General features: G+C 43.1%; 1 protein-coding gene and 1 long non-coding RNA gene across 2 annotated transcripts; both read left to right on the forward strand.

The window, feature by feature from the left end:
• Positions 1-24: 24 nt before the first annotated feature.
• On the forward strand, positions 25-23,822 carry MTHFS (methenyltetrahydrofolate synthetase). Its single transcript, XM_069025253.1, has 3 exons — positions 25-199; positions 3,684-3,948; positions 22,565-23,822. Exons 1-3 carry the CDS (start codon positions 59-61, stop codon positions 22,786-22,788), a joined length of 630 nt encoding a protein of 209 aa, XP_068881354.1. The 5' UTR covers positions 25-58; the 3' UTR covers positions 22,789-23,822.
• On the forward strand, positions 7,309-22,557 carry LOC138116233 (uncharacterized). The gene is made up of 3 exons (XR_011154084.1): positions 7,309-8,740; positions 11,485-11,594; positions 12,768-22,557. It is a non-coding gene; the product is annotated as an uncharacterized lncRNA (long non-coding RNA).
• Positions 23,823-24,565: the final 743 nt, after the last annotated feature.

A 24,565-nucleotide genomic window follows, 5' to 3' on the forward strand; every position in this document is an offset into this window, starting at 1 on the left:
GGGCCGCCCCCGCGGCCCTGCCCGGCTCCGCCGCGGGCCCGCCCGCCGCACTCGGCGCATGGAGCCGGCCGGGAACGGCGGCGCGATGGCGGCGGCGCTGAGGGCGGCCAAGCGGCAGCTCCGGGGGGAGCTGCGGCAGCGGCTGCGGGCGCTCGGCGCGGCCGAGAAGCAGCGCCAGTCCTGCCTGCTCGGGCGCAAGGTGGGTGCGGGCAGCCGGGCACGGCCCAGAGCCGGGCCCGGCTCGCCGGGAAGCACGGCCGGGACTTTCCAGGCCGCGCCGGTGACCGAAACCGTGACTCAGGGGCCCTTCCGCCGAGCGGGGGGGGAGCTCCGCCTCGGAGCCTTCCCTGTGCCTCCTCGGCAGGGCCGCGGAGCGGGGCTGGCGGCGGCGGCGGGGCAGGAACTGCCGGCGGCACCGGCTAAAGCGGGGAGTGCTGGGGACGCTTCTCTCTGCAGCGGTGCTCACACATCACCCGTGCAGTGGTGGTCACATTTCACCCCTGGGCTGCTGGGGACGCTTCACCTGTGGGGCGGTGGTCACACTTCACCCCTGGGTGGTCACACTTCACCCGTGGATTTTGGGGACAATGGGGGCAAACTGCCACACACACCCCAAGTAGGGATGGATGCTCGGGGGTGGTGGCTGGTGTTTGTCTCAGACATTTCACACCAGCCTGGCTCTGGCCATACGTACAAAACTCAGCTGCTGCCTGATTTGGCCTCTTGTTTTATATGCTGTCATCTCCCTTCTGTATCTTCCAGCGGTGTTTCTTCCACACAATTTTATTTGTAATATAATTTTTACACTCTTAAAGATATCAGGCAGGCTTTGCCTAACTGGTATCCTAGCACAGAGTGATATGGGTATGTACTTTTGAAATGTCCTGTTTGTGTTTGGATTACACAGTTTTTATATAGATGTATTTCATCATTTTAATAAACATAATAAAATTTTATTTTGCAGTCACTGTATGTAATAGAGCACAGTCCTCATTTTTTTTGCAGCACCAGCGGGTACTTCTAGATGATCTACATTTATATGGTTATTTTCCTGCCAGAGGATCTCAAATCATTTTATAGACTTCATTTACTACTAATGTGTAGCCACTTCACGGGTGGGATGTGGCAGCACAGAAACTTTAGGTTGTAGGAAATTTAACTGGAACTTACATAACGTTTTTTTTTTTCCATTGGGAGTGCTTTTTAAAAACATCTATCTATATGTAGTGTCCTACTGTCATGATAATGCATTTTAGTAATTATACGTTCTAGACTTAAATTTCTCGATTTTTAGTAAATACATGCATGCATCCTCTTCAAAAACTCAGAATCCTCAGCCAACTTTTAAGCACCTAGCCCATGTTGTACTGAAGTTTTAGGAGCCCTCAGCCTTTGTCTAGCTGCTTGCTGATAAACTCAGCAACAGAGCACTCATTTGTTCTAGTGAGAGCACACTAAAAGATACAGCCTTTGTTTTGCTTAAAAGAAGGTATCAGGAAATATGACATAAATGGATGTTATCTTGCCATTTTAATAATCTGACACAAATTGAAAATCCTGAGACAGAGTGGCTCTGTGCAAGTGGCAGAAAGTAGTCAGCTTCCTCACGGGGGGTGGGTAATACAGCAGGCACAGAGAAATTTTTGAAAAGGCTGAGAAAATATTTGGAATTATATAAGGCCAAAAATGTAGCTATGTAACATACATCAGTGCTTGCAGCTAATAAAAGTGAGCAGGTTATTTTATAACACCTGAGTAACATTTTTAGTAGAAAAATCTCATTTCAAAATAATCTTTAAATTCAAAATGAAATAGCTTCACAGGCCAACCTAGCCACCGGTATTTAATTAGCTTCTGGATGATTATTCTTTTTTAATGCTTATGTTTATGATGAAAGTCATGCTATTTGCATGCTCTGATTCTGCAAAAATTGCCATCAGCTGGTGAACAAAGGACAGATAATACTTGTTAAGTGTGGAAATTTTTTCAGTCTTCTCAGAAATTGCTCCGAGTCATAGCAGGAGCATCTACACAATTCTGAGAACATCTGAAATTGTGTCTTCCTGCTCACATGTGGGTTTACATCTTCAACCTCTTTTTTTTTCCTCTACAGCCTGATTAATGTGTTACTGGATACATCAGAGCAGATGAGACCTGGGTGGTGCCCAAAGCACCCAGCCCCTCTCTGAAAGAGTTCAGTATCTCAGTTTCTCTCTTCACCAAACCCATGAGAAGTTTTGGCTCTGGAGGCCCTCAACAACATGAGCCAGAGCCATTTTCTGGAGTCTGCAGCTTGAGTAAATAGTATGCTTTTTGCAGTAAAAGCTACCATGGAAATTCTGTTCTTTTAAGAGCTTAATCCCTTGGAAAAATCCATGTGTAGGGTTAGACAGAAAAGGAAACAAAATATGGATTTGAATTGTTAGGATGTTTCTGTGGCCGAGCAACACATCCATCATCATTTAGTCTGGAGTGTTTCTTTTTTTTTTTCCCCTTACAAAAAATTATATCCATCTTCTGAATAGTTCACCTGGGTTTTTAACTGTTGTGATGGAAAGAAAATAAAAAATACATTGGGAACCATATCTTGACTCAGATACAGGCATTTGTATTTCAAAACAAGGCCAGGGCAAAGGCTAAAGCTCAGGAGAGCAAGTTACCCTGCACTTAGACAAACACTGAGCAGGGGTCTGGTGATCTCTGTTCTGTAGACAGTAGAGAGTTTCTCAATTATCTGATATTTTTGACAGATTTTTGTAAGTGTGTATAATAAGTGTAAATCACATTTAAATGAGTGGGGACACATTTAGATTTGTTTTGTCCAGATGTAACAAAATATATAAGGTGCTAGACTATGAGAAGACAAGCTTCTAAAAGCCTCCTTTCAAATGTTAATGTGGAATTCAGCCTGGAATGGGCAGAGACAAGTGAGGTATGACTCTGCTAACACTTTTTTACCATAGAAGCATTATTTTCCCTCCTATATTCAGCCTTTTATAAGCCCAGCACAGAGTCTCATGAAAAGCAAAAAATGGCAAGGTCATCTTTCCTTCAAGCTCTGAAAAATGTGTGGTAATAAGATCACCTGTTAGAAGCAGGTGATGTTTGAAGTCATATATCTCAGCTTGCTGGAGGGAAGACATTCAGGTTAGCAAAAGAAAGAAGGACCTGGTCTTGGAAGACTTTGTGCTCTGCAGTCATCTGCTCTGGTGCTAATTTTCCTTTGAGTTATTATCATTGAGGTGCTTCTCGTTCTGCCCAGGCCCGGATGAGAGATGCAGCCTGTAAAGAGGATGGAAGGAGAGGAATGCTAAACCCTCATGGCTTGCATGAGCTGGCAGCTCTGGCCTGCTCTATCTTTCTGCAGTGATGTTGGGCATTTGAGGATGCCTGCACTGTATGGCACAGGTATTTAGGGGATTGGAAGATTGTCTGCAAAGTTGTGTTTTGCCAGCCCAAACCTGTCTAGTGTTTTGTTCACTAGATGCAAAAATTTGCCTATTTTGATTTTGCTGGTGGTAGAAATGTTGGAGCAGGAAACAAAGTCAGTTTCTTCTGTTTATGATGCGTCAAAGTTTGTATCTCTACCCTTTTCAATGAATATTTTGCTCCAGTTTAGTGTTAAATTAAAGTTTATCTTTCCAAAACTTTTCATAAACTGATTGTGTCGATTCCCCGTGTAGGTGATTGACCATCCCAAGTACCAAGAATCCAAAAGAATTGCAATCTTTCTGAGCATGCCAGATGAAGTCCAGACAGAAGAAATCATTAAGGACATTTTTAAGCAAGGCAAAGAGTGTTTCATCCCCCGTTACAAGCCTCAGAGCAATCACATGGACATGCTGAAGTTATCATCAGCTGAAGACATTTCTTCACTTGCTTTGACATCCTGGAATATTCTTCAGCCCAGTGATGATGACAGTGCAAGAGAGGAAGCTCTTGCTGGTGGTGAGTATTTTCTTCCTGCATCATGGGATTGTTGAGCAGGAGTAGCCTGGAGGCCAATAGAAAATACTCTGATAGCAAGGACGAAATGAGATGTTACACTTCAGTTTTATGTAATGTAGAGAGATGCTCCTTCCTCTTGCTTGTTTTTCTCTACCCTGTGCCACCTCTGTGACATGCCAGCAGGGCAGGAACAAGACTGCACTGATCCAGCTGAAAGAAAACTCAACCCTCCAGATAAATCATCTTCCTGGTCTGATTCATGAGCATCCTCAGCGCAGTCTCAACCAGCGTAACGTAGAGGCTCGTAAAGGGGAAAGAAGGGCTTGCTAACACTTTTAGCTTAGGCTGCCACTGAAAGTCACAGGGATTCTCAGGTTTAGGATGTACTCTGAGAAGTTTAGTTTGTGTTGCCTGAAAGGTTGGGAGCTTCTTGGGTGATTGTAGGCTGAGAATTTTTTGAAATCTTCGATCCTGCGAATTGTGTTGGATAGATGAATCACAGTGCCGATGTGGAGCATGCCCTTGTAGAACAGCTCTCTGGACTGAGACCTTAGACTGAAAATAAAAGGACTTTCTGGTTGGCCTGCATGAATATTACAGTCTTTTCCAGCATTATTCTCTCACATTTTTATTTTGATCTTATAATGCTGTCTCAGACACTGGATTCTTCATAGGGTTGAAAAGATACAAGTTCATTAAGATCAAACTTGTGTATATGTGTTTTGATCCCCAAATAACCTCTCTCTTAACCTAAAATTCCCCAACTCCTACTTGTAAACAAGCTTACTTTTTGTGTCTTTGCATTCATTATTTGCATTCTTTTGGTAAACACTTTAATATCTTCCTGAAACATCTGCAGAAATGTTTAATCTTATTAATGGAAAACTCATGTTGAACTTGTGCTTGAAACCTCAGTCTGGGAAGATTTTCTCCAGGTTAAGATTCATCATGCAGACAGCTTCCAAACCTCACACACTTGCCAGCTTTTTAGTGCTTGATAAAGGAACATAACATTTCTATGACTCTGATTGAACTTGGGCTCGTATTTGCTTTGGGATGCCAATGTACTTTCCCAGAACGCTTCACTGTGTGTGTGTCTCTTATTTTCAGTCATTTCCTCTTTCCTAATTCAGAATCTTTTCTGTGTCTACATTTTAGCTAGCAAGGGATTTCACTGCTTCATACAATCATCTTCTTTACATTTAATATTTAGCACTGTTTGTCGTTCTTCTAATGTTTGTCAAAAAATCATGTATATTGGTGGGATTTAGGGACTTTTGAAGGTAACCTAAAAATACATCCAGAGTTCTGTTGACTGAGCTTAGTTCAGGCACTCTGGACAAGCTTTTGTACTACTGATGAGCTGCTGTTAATTGAATTTAACAAGTCTGTTGCAGAGATCACAGAGTAAACACACAATTTCAGGTATGATGGGAGCAAGGACTTCCAGGTATAGAGTGCACTGAGGTGTACCTGGGTGCCAGACAGGGAAGATGGGGAAGGCAGGAACACACTTTGGTACCTGGCTAGTTCTGGAGCTGCTGCTTCCTTCTCTGCAGCAGGCTATGGGCAGAAGGCAGTGCCAGAAGAGGCCCTGTGCTCTACAAAGAGGTGCCAAGAGACCAGTTGTAAGAACTGATGTTTGTGCATGTCAGACTTGTTCTGCTTGAAACTCAGTATGTTTGTACTGTTTGTACAGTAATTTTGGAGTAATGCCTTTTGGATTGGAAGTCAGACCATGGTCTTTATCCTAGAACAGTTTTTGTAAATTAGACAATAAGTTTAGTTGTTTTCCAGTGTTGCAGCATCAGAGACACATTCCTAATCTGTCCCCACAGAAGCACACACTTCATCTCAGTATGTCTTTATATTCCTTTTGCTATATTTTTTGTCACCTGTTGTATTTTTTGAACTTTGGTACATTTGCAGGAATGCAAATTGCCTTGCTGCTACATCCATCGTCCATTGTTCGAATTTCGCATGGATGGCACATTTATCTCAGAGATGTTATCAAATACTTTGATCTGAGGCATTTACATTGTTATAAGGAGATAACATGGTGTTACATTAGTAATGTTCCCATGGCTGGCATAAATTACTATGTAATTTCCAAGAAACAGCCTGCAGGTACATAAATAAGCCATGTCATTTTTGAGTGTATTCATTTTGCATGACAAAAATCTTAAATTCACACTGTCCTTAAAACTTCAGGCAGGGTTACTGTTAAGAATAGCTCAAGTATAAGACTGGGTATAATTTTTGCATTCCCCAGTCTTTGGTAGCACTCATGGGCAGTGTGAAATAGACACGAGCTCCTCCTTTTGGAGATGATCCTTTTTTCTGTTGGACCAGGGTTTACTTCTTTTCATCTTGGCAGTGCTCACACCACACCATGTTGGCATAAACAAAGATCACTGCTTTTGTGGTAGGAGAAAGTCTGTCATCTTCTCTACCATGTGGGGGTGACTCATTGGCATATGAAAAGTTGCTTTCTTTAGGCTAAATGGACACAATAACAGAAAGAACAAAGGTGGTAGAAGTTCAGATATTTTGGAGTAGGGGTGTGTGTGGGTGCATGACTTGGTTCGTTTCCAGCTATACCTATTGAAAAGACTTAGACAACTTCTGGGGCAAGCCAGTGGTACATCTACTCAATAGGTACCAATTCCCATTTGTATCCTTGCCCATCAGAAGTATAAATGTGCTTTGATATTGGGTTTTTGCCCAAGGTAATACTGCTGGTGAAAGTCCAGGCAGGTTGCAGTATTTGTTTACTGAAGTGTAGATACCTTGCACAACTTTGGAAGGGGTAAATCAGATAAAACTGTACTCCCTGTTTGCTTTTTATCACTACTCCTACAGAAGTTTAAAGAACACTTCGCCAGCAACTTCATTTTCAATGTGGTTTAGAGAGGCGTTGTGATTCACCAAGCTGGACATGGGTTTACTCATTTGTAATGTTATTTATTATTACTTAGACCTGCTCTGAGAACTATGAGGGAAAAGCTAAGTTATCCCTCTGAAAAGAGATTATTCTTAATGGGACACAAAAAAAAAAAAAAAGAGGAAAAAAGACTGAGTTGAATATTTCCATATGGTAAAATTCTTGGAGGCATCTTTGAAGGGAAGCACGTGGCCAGGGATCTCAGCTGGAAGGCTTGGACCTGGAGCAAATATGCTTAACTGTTTATAACTGAACTACTGACTGGTAGTTGAAGGTGTGCAATAAATTATAAACAGCTTTTCTAACAATTCACCTACGTGATGGGGAGGGAGTTTGGCATAAATATTTTTCTTGGCCAAAAAATGAAGTTTTGTTAGAAATTACGGCTCTGAATTTGCCTACTCTAATAGATTGGGACATGCTTTTCTAAGAAATGCAAGAAATGGGATTATATGTACAGACTTAACTCAGCCTCTTAATCTCTGTCAATTCTGCCTTGGTGTCAAGGTATGTTATCACACAGTCCTTGTCCCTCAGATGTGGACTCCCTCAAAGATGAACCCAGACAAAATGGTCTGGGCTCTTCCAAAGAGGCAGAAGATGAACACTGCTCGCTGTTAACGATTGCCTTGCCACTAACGAGTATCGTCTCAGTCGTTTGCTTTCTCCCTGCTCAGGTTAGAGCTGCAGGCTTCTTTGCTGTGCATTGTTCAAACCTTGGGATGGAGATGGAGATCTGCATTTCTGGATGGGCTGTTCATCACTACGCCATTCAGTGACTTAAAGATATTACGTGGTGTTTGCTGATGGAGAAGCAGCAGAGGCTTGGGATCCTGTTGCAGCCTGAGTTGTGCTGAGGAGCTGCCCCCAGTGAATACAGACTCTTTTGCTTGTTTTTCCAACATAAGATTTTCTTCTCTGTTCCCTCCAAAACAGTAATTTCCCAGATTTGTCTCAGCCTTGGGCTAGACCTCCTTTTCCAAGCTTTAATTTCTCTACCACCATAATGTCCCTTTCCATCTTTCTGCTCTGTGCCCAGCCTCTCTGAAACTCCCTCCTCAAGTGTCCTTCTCTGGCCTTTGTCACCATATTCCCCACTTCCTCCTGCTCTCAGTCCCAGCCTGTGATTTCAGGGGCAGCTGGGCCAGCACAAATAGCTTCTCCCTGCCAAAAGGGAGGAGATCATGTGCTTTGTCTTCTTTCACTTTTCTGTTTCCAGACATACAAGATTCCCCATCCCAGTTTACTCATTTCCTTCCCCACTGTGCTGGCTTCTTTCTCTTTTTCCTTGGCTTAGAAAAACTTCAGTCTCATAGTAGTTTTTGTACTTTTGTACAGTACAAAAGACATAGTTTTGTGGTATTTTCTTTTGGGCAGTGCCTGATTAAATAAGCTGCTGCCCTTTCTCCTCCTCTTGGTCCCCACCCCTCCTCTGTGGCAGCACAGATGGCCCTGCAGCCACATTGGGACCTATACTGGGAAACCAGTCTTGGTTAGGAGCAACTGAGCATCAGCAGAAGTCTCTTCTCAGACAGAGCCACCACACAGATCTGGACTGATGCAACTGAAGGGCTGGTAGGAAGCTGATGATGAGGGGTTGTGAAAATGGCTGTCATGCCAAAAATGTCTCAGTGAAACTTCAGTCATCATTTCCTTCCATGTTTCAGTTCCCAATCTTGCCGCAGTCAGCGGAATAGGAGCAGCCAGTGACATGAAAGTCTTTCGGAGTCCTCGCAGCTGAGACGGGTCTGGCAAGAGGAGCTGAGCCTGCAGCTCCATGTGCTCTGTCTGTGCACCAATAAGGAGTTTTCCCTCCTCATGTTTTCAGCCTATTCCAGCTTCTCTCTGGTGAGCTGAATCAACTTGCTGCTCTGGGTGAAGAGTATTTTCCTCCTTTCCCCTCCCCTGTTTTTGTTGGGATGTTTTGAACCCAGGTGAGTGGATCCAGTATGCCATGAGGCCAGATCAGTGCCATGTGTGTGGGGAGGAGGGAAGGAGTAGTCAGGATGGAGGGAACATCTCCTGTGGCACAGGCTCCTAGGGAGAGTCATGGGGCCACCCTTGCAGATGTGACTCCAGTAGTGGTACAGGGAAGGGGCATCTTGAGAGAGCCCCAGAACTCCCCCTGACACGTCTCTCCTAAGCCTGTGCCAATGGCAGCTTTTCAGACATTTGCAGCATTGCATAAACCCAGTTCTGATGGATTTGAACAGGGCTAAAGGCACATCACCAGTGAGGGTACTACAAGCAACATTTCAAGTTCTTGCTGCAAGGCATGGAGCAACACAGCTTCTCCCTTTTTTGGTCCTTTTTTTTTTTGTGGCTAGCTTTGTTCTTGGAAACCAGTGAACCATTCTGCAGGAACAAAACAAACATAAACCCCCCACCCCCACCTCAGTTTGGCATAAGTACCTAAGCTGAAAAAATGTCAGCATTTGACAATATAGCATCTTACATGCAATGGGGAATGCTGAATAATCTTCTACTACTCAACTACAGCATAATACATTTTTTGCTTCAAGAAATGAATGTATTAAGAACTTGAGTTGTATTTTGTAATTTCGTTTGGAGACTTCTGGCATTTTCAGCACTGAAAACTTCAGTGGCCTACTGATCACAGCATTTGTGTTGTAACTTCAAGATAATTAGTGAAATATTAACTAGATAATCCATGCTTTCAATAATGGTAAAAAATTTATTATGAAGACAAAGGAAAGATCTGAATTTGAAGCAAAGTGAGGAAATACTAACATATGTCTAGCAGCAACTTCTTGCACCTTTGTTTTCACATAACCTTTTGAATGTTGGCTTTTAAGGTTAAGGTAGTTTTATCTTTCTGCCCTTTTAATTTCCAGAACACTCTGAGACTTGCTGTAGCATAAATTACAACAGCCTGCTGGTAGCAGAACCAGACAGAGACAGCTTTCCTGTGGGGTTCTCTTTGGTTTATAAGGGCTGTTTATGCCAGGGAATGTGATCCTTTTGCAAGGAAAATGCTGGCTACCTCTAGGCTGCAGTTCCAAACCTCAGGTAGTTTGAAATTATTCCTGAGTGACCATTAACCCTATTTGAAACTTCACCATCAGGATTTGCCCTGCAGAAGCATTTTTGCCTGCAGAAACTCTTTTTCACCTGTCTTTAAATTCCTGCTATTTATTCATGCATTCAAAGATTCTGCATTTGCTGCCGGCACTGATGGCCTTGTGAGGCCATCAGTATTCTTAGTTATTCCAAATTTTAGCACAGTTCTTCAGAAGTGTGACTGAATTGATGGCAGCACAGTCTTAAGAGGAATAGGTTTGACTTAGAAATACAAAATAAAATGGGATTTTAAAAAAGGAATCATGGGTTCCTCCCCCACCCCCCCAAAAAAATGCACCAGAAGTGAGAGGGTTTTGAAAGATGAGGTACATTAGAGTTTAGAAATAAGAAACACTGTGAGGAGGAAAGGCTATGGCTTGAAGCATAGGAAAGGTCTAATATCCTACTTCAGCTGCATTTAGATGTTGTACAGCTGTCCATGAAGGCATAATGGGACCATACAGAATGATGCTAATCATTCTGGAAAAAGATGTGTAGTAAATAATGCTCAGAGGTAACTGGGAATATTTAAATGAGCTATATGCAGATAGGAATGTATCTGGAATAAATGAAATATGAGTACTTGAAAAGCAGAGATGTTAAATGTTTCTGCTCAGGAAAAAAATACAACCAAAAAAAACCCACCCCAAACAAGATTGTAAAGTGATTGAAGGTACTATTAGATTTTCTTTTCCTCTCTGGGAGACTTGATTAAAACTTGTAGTACAAAATATGTCAAGGGATAGATTATAATTTAAAATCTTTTTACATTGGTCATAAAAAGAAAACCTGAGAGCATGGCACAATACAAAATTGAAAATCGAGGCTTAGCTGCTAATGTAATTTATTTTTTAATGAAATGATTTAAGGTTTGGAATGAACTTCTGTGTGGAGACAATGATCCATAGTATTTTTGATATGCAAAAGGAGAACAAAATTCAGTGCAAGTGAGGCATTAACATTCTGCTCATGAATCTTCCTGTGGAGAGAAAATCCTTCCCCTCCCAGTGCAGGATCTGGACATGCAATACAGCATCACATGTTTTACAAGAGTCAGGAAATCTCACAACTTGTAGCTGTGTAGCAATAACTGAAGTATCTTCCTACCTCTGCAGCTGCATTCCCCTGCTTATCCCCTTACAAACAGCTTCTGGTTTCTCTTTCCAGCAGGCATTTGGAGCATTCCTCTAAGCATCTAATTTTATTTGTATTAAGCCCTTGGCTCTGCTGCCTTCCGACAGCTGTGAGTTGTACTGGTTAGTTAGTTGTAATGTGAAATATTATGTTCCTTATTATGTTAATATTATATTATGTTCCTGCGATTGTGAAATATTATGTTCCTTGTATTCATTCTAAATTTGCTGCTTTCAGTTCAAGGGATACTTCATTTTTCCATGATGAGAAGTGACTAAGGATGTTTGATTTACATTCTTTTTATTATTCATTGTTTACACCTGTACTATATCTATTGTATTCTTTTCTATCAAACTTTGACTGTTTTTTTCTTGTAGAGAAGCTTTTCTAGCCCTGTAGGAGTTCCAGCCATTGCTGTTTCAACCTTTACAATCTCTCTGATGTTATTTTGGAAAAAAAGATGCCTGGGAGAAAATTTTATGCCCAGGTAAAGAAATACTGTGAAATACATGTAGTGGCACTGGAGATGTTAATTCTTTCTGTACATACCATAACACTGCTTTTCAAATCAGCTCACTGAACAGATCTCTTACTGGTTTCCACACAGGTATCCCACAATGACACACCATTACTAAAGGGCTTGTTCCAGTAGTAAAGATCCATAAAATAGTTTTGTATTATTCCATCTAGCTTGTTCCTTAGCAGGTGGAGCTAGGAAAATGCTTGCTTGGAGAGAAAAACATTTCAGGTGATAGCATGTTCCCTCAGGGTTTTTCTGTATCCCAACCTTCAGCTGAAAGATGTGTGACTCCATCCCAGTACTGGGGTTACTCTTCCCTGGAGCTGGTCTCAGCCCTTCCCCCTGAGGTCTGCACCAGCTTCCAGAACTCTCTGAAACATCTTAATAACCAACACTCCATTTGCTAAGTGAAGGCAGACACTTTTAGCTGAGTTCCTCCCAGTGCTTCTGTTCAGAAACAGGTATGACACAATTACAGAGACTTTTTCTTTTGAAAGGTTTTTGAAAAAATGCTCTGAAATGCAAAAGTTCATGTGTTTATGTGGTGTTGCTTTGTAATGCCCTTTGGTGTCCTTATGTCCTGAATTTCCCTCGTGCAGACTAAACCATGAGCACCATGTGGTTTAATTTTAATACCACCCATGCCCAGGTGTCCAGCAGTGAACCTGAAAGGCTGAGAGCTCTGGAACACTACAGCTTTTTGCTTTCATGAAGTTCATTAAGGCTTTAAAAGAGTGGTTTTCCTTGTAATCATCTTAAGTGTCACATCCACGTTTGCCTCCTTGCAGAAAACTCATCAAAACAACTGAAAAGATTACTTCTGCTGTAATCAAATAAAGTTTGAAGAGAAGTGAAAGCAACATGGGCAAGGGCCTTGAAGTCACTGCAAGTGACTCTCGAGGGTTTTGTTTCAAAGAGGGCTAATTTTGCTCCAGTGAGTGTGAACAGTAACATTGTCCTTTTTTTTCGTACTGTTTCCTAGAGACAGGAGTCTTTGAAAGGCAGATAAGAGGTGAGATTCATTTCTGGAGTGTGGCAGGAGTCCGTACAACAACTCATGCAGTGGAAATGCCAATGTGCAAGTATTTCTGGCTGTGGTAATTAATCCAAACAGACATCTTTGTCTCCTTTTATTTTCAGTTTTTGGAAAGGAAGACCCAGCACCAAGCTCATCTCCGTGCCTTTCTGCACACGGTTTGGGGAACAGGAGCGGAAGCTTTTTCCTGCTGCCCACTTGTGTAGGGAATGTTGAAGATGTGGTTTGGTGAGACAGCTGAGCCCTCCTTGCAGCTGGCTGGTGCCAGAGGGGACAGTCCTGCTGCCTTTTGCTTGTGCCCAGCTCTGTGCTCCCCTCATCCCCTCGTCCCAGGTACCATCTCTGGTACTTGCTGCTGAGCAGATCCAGCTCATGAATCTGGCAGAAATTTGGGACTTTTTTTTTCCTCCTTTTTCCTAGGATTGGTGTTCTGCCAGCTTAGTGGGCTATTAAATCAGCTCAGCGCTTTTCCAGCTACGAAAGATTTGTTTTTCTGGCACAGTTAATCCCTGCTAGTTTTGCTGAGGTTCAAAATATATGGTCATTCCCCTGGATGGTGGGAAACTCCTTGGACTGGCCCAGAGCCACTGGTTTTCAGGGAGCAGGAGACTCATGCTGCTGTTTCATGGTGTAAGGATAGCTCTGGATCTTCACGTTTGGTGTCTTGCTTAACTCAGTCTCTTCTTGGGCTGGCTGTTGTGCATATGAGATGGAAATGAGTTTTTGGGGTGTAGACGAGGGCAAATTCCTGTCCATGAATGACATTAAGCCTTTTGCCGGCAGGTGTCAGCGTTCCATACATTTACCATGGAGCATTGGTGTCATTTCGGCTGTTTTCTTATAATTAAAATCTTATCCAGGCATTGTACTCACGCACAGGAGAACAAATGCTCCTGCCTAATTTCCCATAAAAATCAGGGATTGAAGTGGGGGAGGTATAAGATTCCAGGGAAAACCAGATTTTTTAAACTCTGCAAGCTTAAAAAGATAAAATCTTGTGATGGAAGAAGCAGGATTTCTCAGCTGTTGTGGTGTTAACACGTTTGACAGCAGCTGTGAAGGTGCCATCGCCTCCCAGCCAGCTGACTCTGCATGTTCAATAAACCCTGCCTGTAAGCAGCCTGATACTCTCATCAAGTGGGGTCACTCCTCACAGGAGCCAGGTTTATGCTCTGACTTGGAAGCTGTTGTCCTACCTGTTTATATTTCACAAGCAATTCTGTGTATTTTATGATAGGCCACCTGCTGAGTGAGTCAAAGGGTATTGGAAATACTGATAGTGATGCATAATACAGTATTGAAAAAACCCCAGATGATTCACCTCTGTCTTATTTTTGACTTAAAAATACCCAGACAGAAGTATGCAAAAGAGGACCAAGAGTGAAGAAATGAAGCAGTGCACATGCACGTGTATCCAGTGGGAGTATTTAAATGAGTGCTCAGGCAAACACTATGGAACTGTAGCTGATAAGACCATAAATTCCCATAAAACCACGTGAAGATACACAAAAATCCTTGTATTTTAGGCTGCAGCAGTATCCCCACATAAGCAGTTCAAGTATCAATGCCTTGTGAGTTTCTCTAAAGGAGCAGATTTGCAGTCAGCATTTGCTGATTTAACAAGATATGTTGATGTGCTGTAAAGTGGCTCTGATGCCATTTCTTCTCTGTTTGGAATTGCTCCTTGGTACATCTGGTTTCAGAGCATTTTGGTGGTTTAAAATCACAGGAGAATCCAGGTGCAAGCCTTGGAACCAAACATTTTTGATTGCCCATGTTTTCCCAATCAGACTGAGCTCACATATATGAATATCAGAAACAGATTAAGTCATTTTTCACAGACTGATAACTGAGAAGTCCTAAGCTACTTTTTCCTTTGCTCTGAATTTGCAAAACCAGACATTTTGTGGGTGGCATTGAGTGATCATGTTTTATTTACAGGGTTTACGCAGGTTCGATGAATAATAGTGAAATAGAAAAATACTTTTCAAATTTTCTTTTAGGTAGAACTCTGAAAATGAGACTCCAGTCCTCATCTTACTGTAAGTTAAACCTCAGGGGAAATGAGTGTGATGGTTATAGCCTCAGACAGCCTTTCCACATTGCGAAACCAGCTAGAAACACAAGTCTTAGCCTTGTACAGTAGCTTCTCTGGTGACACATGAAAGGATATTAATCTGTGGAGCAGGATAGGTTTGTTTGAGCAGGGCTGACAAACTACAGCTGATGCTGTGCAGTGCACTTAGCTTTTCAGATGCACTAAACCTGCAAGATTTTGGTTTAAACCGATTCAAAATCAGAGGTATTTACTTGAGCACAGCTCAGTAGCACAGGAGCTGATCAAGCAGCTTTATCATGTGTTTTTGAGGTTTAATAACGGGCGAGTGACTGGCACTCAGTTGTTTTAAACCTTTATGACTGATGGCTATCATGTAGCTTCTCAGGGAGGCGGATAAATATTTTATTATGCTGTAGTTCAGCAGGGCAAGTGTGAGCTGTGAAGACCAATGTTTCATGCTGCCACAAAGCACTGACATGGATGAGCAGACAGATAAACGCTGAGTTGCTCAGTGCTTATTTGTAGATTCTGCTGATGGTTCTATTTTCTGCAAAATATTTTATTGAAGTAATAACAGAAGCAGTCTCTGTCATGCCAGCAGCTGGGACGCCAGGATTGCAGAGGAGATAGTCTGCTTGGCATCTCTATGGCTGTAAAAGGTGGGTTATGGGTGTGCAAAATGTTCTTTCGAAGACAAAAGGAGACAAAACCTTCCCAGTGCCTGCAATTCCATACACAAGAATGAAAATAAAGCAATTACCCCTGGTGTTAAGAGCATTTCTCCCAGGAGGAGGTGAGGCCTTGAGGCCCTCATGGTGTGTCCTGTAGCAGGAGGCTGTGGAAGGAGCCTGTGAGATTTAGGTGTGATACTTTGACTTTTGATTCCTTTGCTGGATAAAAATGAGTATCTCTGGCTCCTTCTGAAGCAACACCCTGAGATGAGCTCAGTTGGTCCAAGCATGGTGCCTATGATGCCAAGGTTGTGGGTTCAATCCCTTTGTGGGCTGCTCACTTAAGAGCTGGACTCAATAATTTTTGTGGGTCCCTTCCAACTCAGAGTATTCTGTGACAACAGATGTGTGTGAATAGGTAGAAAACAGTATGTCCTGCTGAGGTGATGTGGTAGTGCACATTTAAAGGTCTTCTTGTAGGGGAAACACCTGGAGGAAGAGCTACTGACTGCAGTTTAAAAGGAGCTGATTTTTTACTAATATGAAACACAACTTTTCGTCCTGCTAGGTATCTGTTTGGGATCTTTAGGAGGCTACAGAGTGAGCACTCGAGGAGAGCTTTTTATGAACAACTAACACCACATATCTGCAAGAGAAAAGAATTCATGCTTCTCAAACTCATGTCAGTAATATGGGGTATTTTTCCTGTAGTCCCAAAGGTGGGTGCAGAGAGGAGTCAATGGGGCAATGTCAATTTAGAGCAACTGAGGATCTGATCTGTCTTGTTGTAACTTGGGTTTCCAAGGAGATGCAAATTCACACTGAGCTTCTGACAGTGTGTCATGTAAGCAAATAAGAATTATCAGTCTGAAGTTTCCTTTCTTTTTAAGGGATTGCATTTGCATTTTAGCAGACTGGCTGGGGTCAAGGCAAGCAGTGTTGCTGTTTATGTCTGCAATCCTCTTTGTTACTGGATGTGCACCTCATTGGGTTTGGATGGGTGCCTTTTTTTCAAATGTTTATGAGTTGCAGCAAAGGGTAATGTTTTTGTCTCCTTGGGCATATGACAGTATCTGTCTCCTCCCGGGCTCTGTGGGGAAAAGAACTTGTTTCGTCTGGGAGCAGTCCCAGCCCTTTGGGAACCAGGCACCTTGGTAGGGTCTGGATCAGGTCTGTAGTGAACAGATCTGGCATTTCCCTTTTTGATCTTATACCAAGAGACATGTAAGAGCAGAGATGCTGTGCTTGAAACCCAGGGCAGGTTTTTTCCAAAGGGCAGAAACCTTTTTATCTGGAAGGAAACAGTAAGTGTTTGTAACCTCAGGAGCGATGCAGGGGCACCCAGAGTGTTCTAGGAGAAGCTATAAAGGGGAAGGGATTTGTTTTGCTGCAGCATAAGTGAATTACTTTTGTGGAGCTGTTTTCCCCGAGATCTGGTGATTAACTCAGACCACAGTGTTAGGTGCTGTGTAAATACAGAGCTAGATGGTGATTTGTGCCCTATGGAGTACATGTTGAAAGCGAACACCTACCCAAAAGGCCTAACTATGCTAATGCTGACAGTAATTAAAGTTGCAGTAATGACTCTGTCATTAATTAGAAGTTTCTGAGTCATTCCAATTCATTGGCTCATAACCCTGCACGTCACCAAGAGTGATATTTAGATATTAGGATCAAGTGATTGAGTTACTTTTTTTTCCTCTGTGCCAGGGTAGCAGATACAGAGGCAGCAGATGGTTACTGCACCCTTTTCATTCTGAAAAGTAAGGTTTTCCTGCAACAGGGTTTACCTTTTAATCCATTGTGGTCTTTGGTAGGTCAGAAAAGGACCAAAATAAGTTCTCATTCCTTGTAATCACCAGCTTTCAATTACTTGTCAGCTCAGCAGAGATTTTGCACAGATCTGACATTGTTGGTATGCACAGCAACCTGAACACTCCTTTCCTCTAAACAGACAGCTGTTCTTGGCCTGGTTCTTCTGCTCCTGCACCTTATGTAATCATTTACATCTGAGCAAAGCACGAGCGAGGTGTGTGTGGAACAAAACCAACCACTGGAAAGCTCATTCTTGCCTGTGGTATCAGAATGTGAGGATCCAGCCGTCCTTGTGGTGATGGAGTAAACAATGCACAAACATCTGTGCTTCGGGGGAAGCTCGAACTGCACAGCTGCTGCTGTGAGGAGCAGCAGCACTGACACGGAGCTGATCACTGTTGACCTCTTGTAGGCTCAGACGACGTCTGTGCTGTGAGCATGGTTCGTGTGAGCACGTTGCCATTCTTTACAGCCACACAGGAGTTGCAGCAGCTCGGCCTCTGCCCCATCCTCTGTCAGTGCTTTTGAGGAGAGGATCAAAAGAGTCCTAGCTCCCACTTTGATGGGTCCCAAGCGCTTTGCCGTGCCCACAAAGTAAGAGGCAGCAAGGGATGAGAAGTCGGGATGACAGAGTATTTCAGTTTCCGCTTCCATTAGGACTGTCAAGCTGTGCAGGGGGAGATGAGTGACCCCACACAGCGGGTGACAGTGGGCTGGTGGAGCCCATTTGAACCTGGGAGGAGAGAGGCCATGCTGGCTGCTCCTTCTGAGGGCAGAACAAGTCCCTGGCAGTCTTTACATGACCTGTATCTGTGCAGTTTGATGGACCCTTCTATAATTAACTATTGTCAAGAACACTTCTGAAAATGCCGGCTGGCATTTCAAATAGGAACATCAGATTAAGGAGAAGAGAGGTAATGAGGTGCAAGGAGAAAATCCTTCCCTGGGGAACAAATCAAACCTGATATCATCATGAAGGGTAATGAGAAATGCACTGCCAAACTGAGGTTCACTGTGGCTGCCTAGAGGAAATGAAACTGTGTATTCTTATTTAAAACACTGAGAGGCGATGCTAATGTTTTGGTCTGCTGGCTTAAGTCAGGGCATGTGCAGCTTGCACATCTGCCTCTTGCATGTAGTTTTGCCACACGTTTCCTGAGTCCTTAGGCCAGTCATTTCACTTCTCTGTGACATAAGGAATGTCTGCATCGATGTAAGGGAGTCAGCGCAAACAGAGTGTGCCTGTACACCCACAGGACATGTTCAGAAGCTGTGACTGCATCCACACTGCCAAACACAGGGATAAGTGGCACAGATGAGTCCTGTCCACACTGCACAGAACTTGGCCTCTCTGTTTTTGTCTGGAGGAGCCAGACCTGTGCACTTCTGTCTTTACTGCACATGGCAGTCTTGTCCCCCGGAGCAGTCATGGGTGTCACCTGGGCTGGCAGTGCCAGACACTGTGCTGACAATTAAGGTATTGACCACCTGTGATCCTGTAAATCAGTTTGTTTTCTGGCTGTGCTGCATTTAGCAGTATAAATGAAGCCTGTGTGGCCGTGTCAGCATGGCTGTATGCCCACACTGATAGATAAGTCAGGGTGTATTATTTCACGCATGGCGCTACACAGTTGAAGGAGCTGTAGCCACGAGAGCTTATGCCATAGGTACATTATTAGGTGACTGTCATCATAATTAAAAACCTTACTGGTATACCCAGTAGCCTAAAGTGTGCAAGAGCCACAGATATTCTCCACATAAAAGCTGGAGCAAAATGTTGTTACTTGAGACAGTGTTTTCAGCCTTCAGCAATTTGCAGACCACATGCAGGTTTTCCAGGAGAAGCATGCCTTACCTGTAACAAAACTCTCGACTGTGGGTGTGCTTTCCTGGGCTCCTGGTATGTGGTCACAGGACCCTTGGGGATCCAAGAACCACCAGTTAATGTCTGCAGACACATTACAAGGAGAGGGGCAGAAGTAGATGTTGAATGTGAGGCTTCTTAACATCTTTTGTGAGACGCTAAAACCCGACTCTTGTTTGATACCCAAGTACCTGCTCTGTCTTCTCAGGGACAAGGATGCAATTTCACACAGTGGTCTGTAAGAGCAAGGGCAGTAGGATGTGAGGACAGAGCAAGCCACAGTCCTGAGGGGCAGACAATAGTCCTGCAGTGCTGGAAGAGCTGGGGAGCATGAGGACCCCATGCCATGAGGAGCAAGAAATTCTTATCCTCAGCTGCCATCCTGTTGATGTACCCTCATTGCTGATAGCAATCTTACGTGTCTGCAATCTTGGTCTCATCTGTGTGTCACCTCTCTTCCTGTGACAGCTCTTCCCCCACACTGCCACAGATACCACAAGAGGTTTTGTTGCTCCCCAGGTTACATGTCAGGGAAACATTTACTCCATGCAGCTTTCTGCCATCCATTCTAGATCCTGATATAGGATTTGGGCCTAATGCTGCTTGAGCTGCCCTTGGGCTCCTTGCAGGGTTAGTTGTGTCATTTTTCTACCAAAAGTCTTGAATGACATTTTACTTAAATCTTGTGCAGCGTGAGTTGCATGGATATCAGATACTGCTGTGACTCAGGGCAAGGCAGTCGGTATTACAGTGCTCCACGGAAGAAAAATATAAAGGGTAACTATTACAGCATTTACAGCATAATAATATTGAGATTTGCATAAGCTTGTTTGAGTTCTTCAGCATAAAACCCCCATGATTATAGAGGAGCCAACTTGTTAAAAGAGTCCCTGTTTCTCCAGAGAACCCAGAAGAAAACACAGTGCTTTAATACATCTAAATTCACTTGAGGTGCCTGGTGCTATCAGTTAAGTTCCACAGAAAATTTATTTCTTCTCTTCACTGTTTTTGCCATTTCCCTCTTTCCCTAGTGTTTCCCCTGACTGGTCTTCTTCCTGTCTCTAACACAAATGTAAGGAGAAATGGCACCGTTTTGCTCTGCAGATTTGCCCCCTGTGTGCATTCTTCCTGCCAGCAGCAGACTGCAAATGTTTCCTGCTTTTTGTCTTGAGAGGCACCCGGAGTGAAAACGGCTGAAACAGACTGTGAGGCAGAGTGGGTTTAGTTCTGTGCATCATTACTGATGGTACTTACTGGTTTCTGGGCCACCTGAATACCTACACAAGGCTGATGTGAGGCAGGTTATGGGGAGGATAAGCAGGAGTAACTTGGGGAGGATTTGACCTGCAGAATCTATTCCTGACCGTGCTAATGGGGGCTGGTTTCTAGGTCCTAGTCCATAGGCCTGACAGTTGACAAGAGAAAGATGTGACGTGGTATGTCCAGCATGATGTACATGGTGGTACCATGAAAATGGCATCTGTTTTCAGGGAGACCATACTTCTGCCTTCAGGCCTCTTTCCCCCTTTGTTTGCCATTTGCTATTTCACTCATTTCACTGTCCTGCGAGTCAAAAGTTGACTGCAGTGTGGTAAAACGCCCTGACTCTTTTTTATTTCAACCAGTATTATTCTGTGGTCTGTCCTTTGGCTAATTCTCTCCCCTTACTCCCCTGACCTCCTGATAAAAGCTGTGCTTCTTGACTGTACGATGCTGGATTTGCAAGATTGATGTTCTCTAAGCATTTCACACTGCGTTGCCTTGCATATTTTATATCAGTGTTCTAATTAAGACATCAGATCATGATGGATGAGTATTCATGTCAGTGACTCTTCTCTAAACAATGAAGAGTAGAAGGAAATCTCCAGGAGCCTGGGAAGTGTGTGCAAATGAGTTGGTCTTTTGTGAACTGTAACATGCCCTTCCAGGCAGAGTTTGGAGTTGATACATGGTCCCAGATGGGATTCCCTCTAAACTGAAAACCTCTGCTTTGCTCTGGCTTTTCCAGTACATGCTCCCACACATCTCCTTCAATGGTGGGCATCATCCCTCAGATAGATGTAGTAAAAGCAGCTCAGCCCAAAATGGCAGGAAAGAGTAGGTGTGAACATGGAAAAGGCAGAAAAATACCTGAGCAGGTCCAAGGTGCTGAAGGAGCAGAGGCTGGTCACAGAAAAGCTGCTCAAAGCTAAGCACTGTTCCTGTAAGAAGGCAGAAGCAGTGGACTGAGACTCTGTATTTGCTTTCTTTCCAGACTCGTGTCAGCTGTCTCTTAGTCTGTGCTGCCTTTCCACTCCCTGCCCTTCTGTCCTTAAGTGTCTGTCTGCTACAGCAGCAAGAAATAAAGACTTTATTTGCATTTTGAAAGGAGTAAGTGGGATGTTCCTGGGTTCAGCAGTCAGCACCAGGCCAGCCCAGCTCTTTTGTTAAGAGGCTGTCTGTGCAAGACTTCTCACAGGGAACATACCAGCTTTGCATACATGACAGGGATGTGCATCAGCCTCCGTGCCTGGTGGTCACTCCTCATGGCAGATGGTTTCAGTGATGTGAATCAGCTCCTGAAACAAGTGTGCAGCCAAGTGTGAACTGGAGCTGGCTCCCTGGCATGGTGCCAGTCCCCATCCCCTCACAGAGCGTGAGCAAAGCAAGAAATCTTGCTTTTTTCCCTGGAGCCGGTTGGTGGGGTCTTCTGTTAGAGTTTCACCAAGGTGATTAGCAGCTTATGCAGCTTCTTTCAATTTTTTAACTGATTTTGAGTTCCAATCAAGTGCAATCTCACAAAAATCCTGGAAGGAGGGACGTTTAGGGCAGGGATGCAGAATGCCTGTGTGTGCTGCTTTAACAACAGTGAGAATTGCTGGAGGCCAAGGAAGAAAATCCTTTGGGAAAAAAGGAACCTGACATCACGAAGGGACAAGCCTTCAAATCTTCATCTTGATATAACAGGGCAAATACCCACTTTCAGAATATATTGTATTCAAGGCTTTTTGGTTTTGGAAGGTCAAGAGAAGGTTCATGGCATCTTACAGCAGTGTCAAGATGTCTCCCCTCTTTCTTACACAACTTCTTTCCATTCTTCTTTCCTTTTCTATTTTTGTCTCTGATGTTGAAGTTCATTTAATTTTCTGATTTCCTCCTGCATTTCATTTCCCTGTGTTCAGTCTCTGCCTGGATTTAGTCATAATCATTAGTATTTGGAAGTGTGGGGTTAAAATGATAAAATAAATTTGTTAAAATGTAGGGGTTTTTTTTTTTCCATCCAGCTTTTCAAGATCTAATTATTTTTCAGCTGATCTAGTATGCAATTGATAAGATGAAAATGTAAATTTACATGTTTAGTATTCAAAGTATTTTTCATCTGATCAAAGAAAGGGAAGCATTTTACAAGACACAAAGATTGCATTCTTGCAAATGTCTGAAGTTATGTGGTTGTAGTGAAGCCATCAGGAAATCCACAGGGCATCCACTAATGCTTATTTCATTTTTCTACAGGAGGTCTTGACCTTATCTTCATGCCAGGCCTTGGGTTTGACAAAAAAGGCAACAGATTGGGAAGAGGGAAAGGATATTATGATACCTATCTTGAAAGATGTATGAAACATCCCCGTGGAAAGCCTTACACGATTGCTTTGGCTTTTAGAGAACAGATTTGTGAATCAGTGCCTGTGACAGAAAATGATGTTCCAATAGATGAAATCCTTTATGAAGACTGCTGAAAGTGTTTTGATACCAACCCACCTTCAGAGCAACCAATCAAAGGTGTCAGCTCCATCAATCATGTTTTTTTCTAATTGTCACATATGACTTTGGGACCAATAAAATACAATATTTGTGTTTGGGGGAAAAAGAACTCAAAACCCACTGTAACTGTGGTAATAGTGGTGAGGGTTGTGTTGATTTGCTTCTAATTAGCAAATGTCTGGTGTGAATTCTTACTCTAGAATCAATACAAGCAAGAATGAGTGACTGGTTATTACAGTAAGGACCATTTCTTCTCATGATATTTTTGAGGTACAAGCTTCTTGATAGTAACAGTTTTATTATTATGGTTTAAAAGTGAACTGTGTAGTAATGACAGTTCTTGATTCATTCTGGAATTAGATACTTGCAATGGCAAAAGTTCTTGGTACTTAAATATTATGTGCATCCATGAGCAAAACAAGAAATTGATGGAGACATCTTAGAGTAACCTGGGGAAAAATGGTGATGGGAAAAAAGCCTTAATTAATTTTAATGACTGCTTACTTGGCTCTTTGCAGTTGTCTTAAAATAAAGGGAGTACCTGTTAATAAAAAAAGGTTGCTGTCCCTAACTTCGATATGTTCTTTCCTTTATCTGAATACAAGATTTTAATGTAGTCTCCATCTGGAGAGAGCTCTTTTTTGGTAAAATAATATTCAAAATTACTTTAAGTTCTCTAATTTTGTACATAAGCCATTCATAATGTCCCAAAATACTGTGTGAAATATGGGAGCTAAGTGATAAAGAGATGCTGAGAACTGCAGCGAGCAGGTTTTATGGATTGAATAATTTTTTGGATGGAAGATTGATTCTTCTCTGGTTCTCCAGACAATCCAGAAGAAGATGGTGAGTTTCATCTGCACACTGTCCTCATAGTAATAAGACACAATATTTCCAATCAGGATCAATCAAACTGTCAGAATTTTGTGTTCCTTCTTCAGTGCAACTTCACCTTTTCTATGCATATTTAACTCTTCCCTCAATCAATAAATCAGTGTGTTTATTTTCACCAAGCTACTCTGTGCCATCATTAAAAAATCCATAAATTCTCAAGGACCAGCTGCAGAGTGGAATGACCTTAAGGCTTCCTCAACAACAACTGGTTTTGTGGACAAAACCATGTCTGTAGTACATGGGAACCTTTTCATCTCCAAGTGCTTGTACTCGGTGCTATTTCCGTTTTGCTAATGCAGGAACTAATTAAACCCTCTGGCTCTGGGGTGGACATAAGCTTAGCAACTGAGGCCTCTGTGACCTGTGCTCCCTGGTGCTTCTCTGTCCTGTGTTAACCAAGGTCCATCTGGCCAGGCTGAAGATCCCTTTGGATGCTGGGCATCCCACCCATGTGTGCAGGACAGCTGCAGCCCTGGCAGTATGGGCTGCTTAGTGAAACAGGGGTGATCAGACTTGGCCTTCCATCCCTTCCTTATCACACTGATGCACCCCACCACATGAAAGGTGTGTCCATGGGTGCACAAAGCATTGTGCAAGCAGAAATTGAGGCGCTGGTGCAGCCATTGGAGGGTCCTCCAGGTCCTCTCAGCTGTGAGCACTGCCAGCTGTACTGCCTCACATGAGGGAGACAGAGTCCTACCATTCCAGACTTTTGGGGGATAAAAGTGATAAGAAAATCAGACTCTTTTTTTACCATCTCTGCCACGTCAATATTTTAATCCCTTCTTCATTTCTGGATTTCTGTTGGCACATGGAGAGCAACAAAACAAAACAATGGGGCAGGTTTTGCCTGTGGCA

Source organism: Aphelocoma coerulescens, chromosome 10 (assembly GCF_041296385.1).
Source record: "Aphelocoma coerulescens isolate FSJ_1873_10779 chromosome 10, UR_Acoe_1.0, whole genome shotgun sequence".
NCBI classification, from domain to species: Eukaryota; Metazoa; Chordata; class Aves; order Passeriformes; family Corvidae; genus Aphelocoma; species Aphelocoma coerulescens.

Bases quoted from the DNA above. Each gene is read 5' to 3' on its own strand.
- MTHFS (XM_069025253.1), top strand. From the start codon at position 59: ATGGAGCCGGCCGGGAACGGCGGCGCGATGGCGGCGGCGCTGAGGGCG. The intron at 200-3,683 runs GTGGGTGCGGGC...TTCCCCGTGTAG, and splicing joins CCTGCCTGCTCGGGCGCAAG to GTGATTGACCATCCCAAGTA. The intron at 3,949-22,564 runs GTGAGTATTTTC...ATTTTTCTACAG, and splicing joins AGAGGAAGCTCTTGCTGGTG to GAGGTCTTGACCTTATCTTC.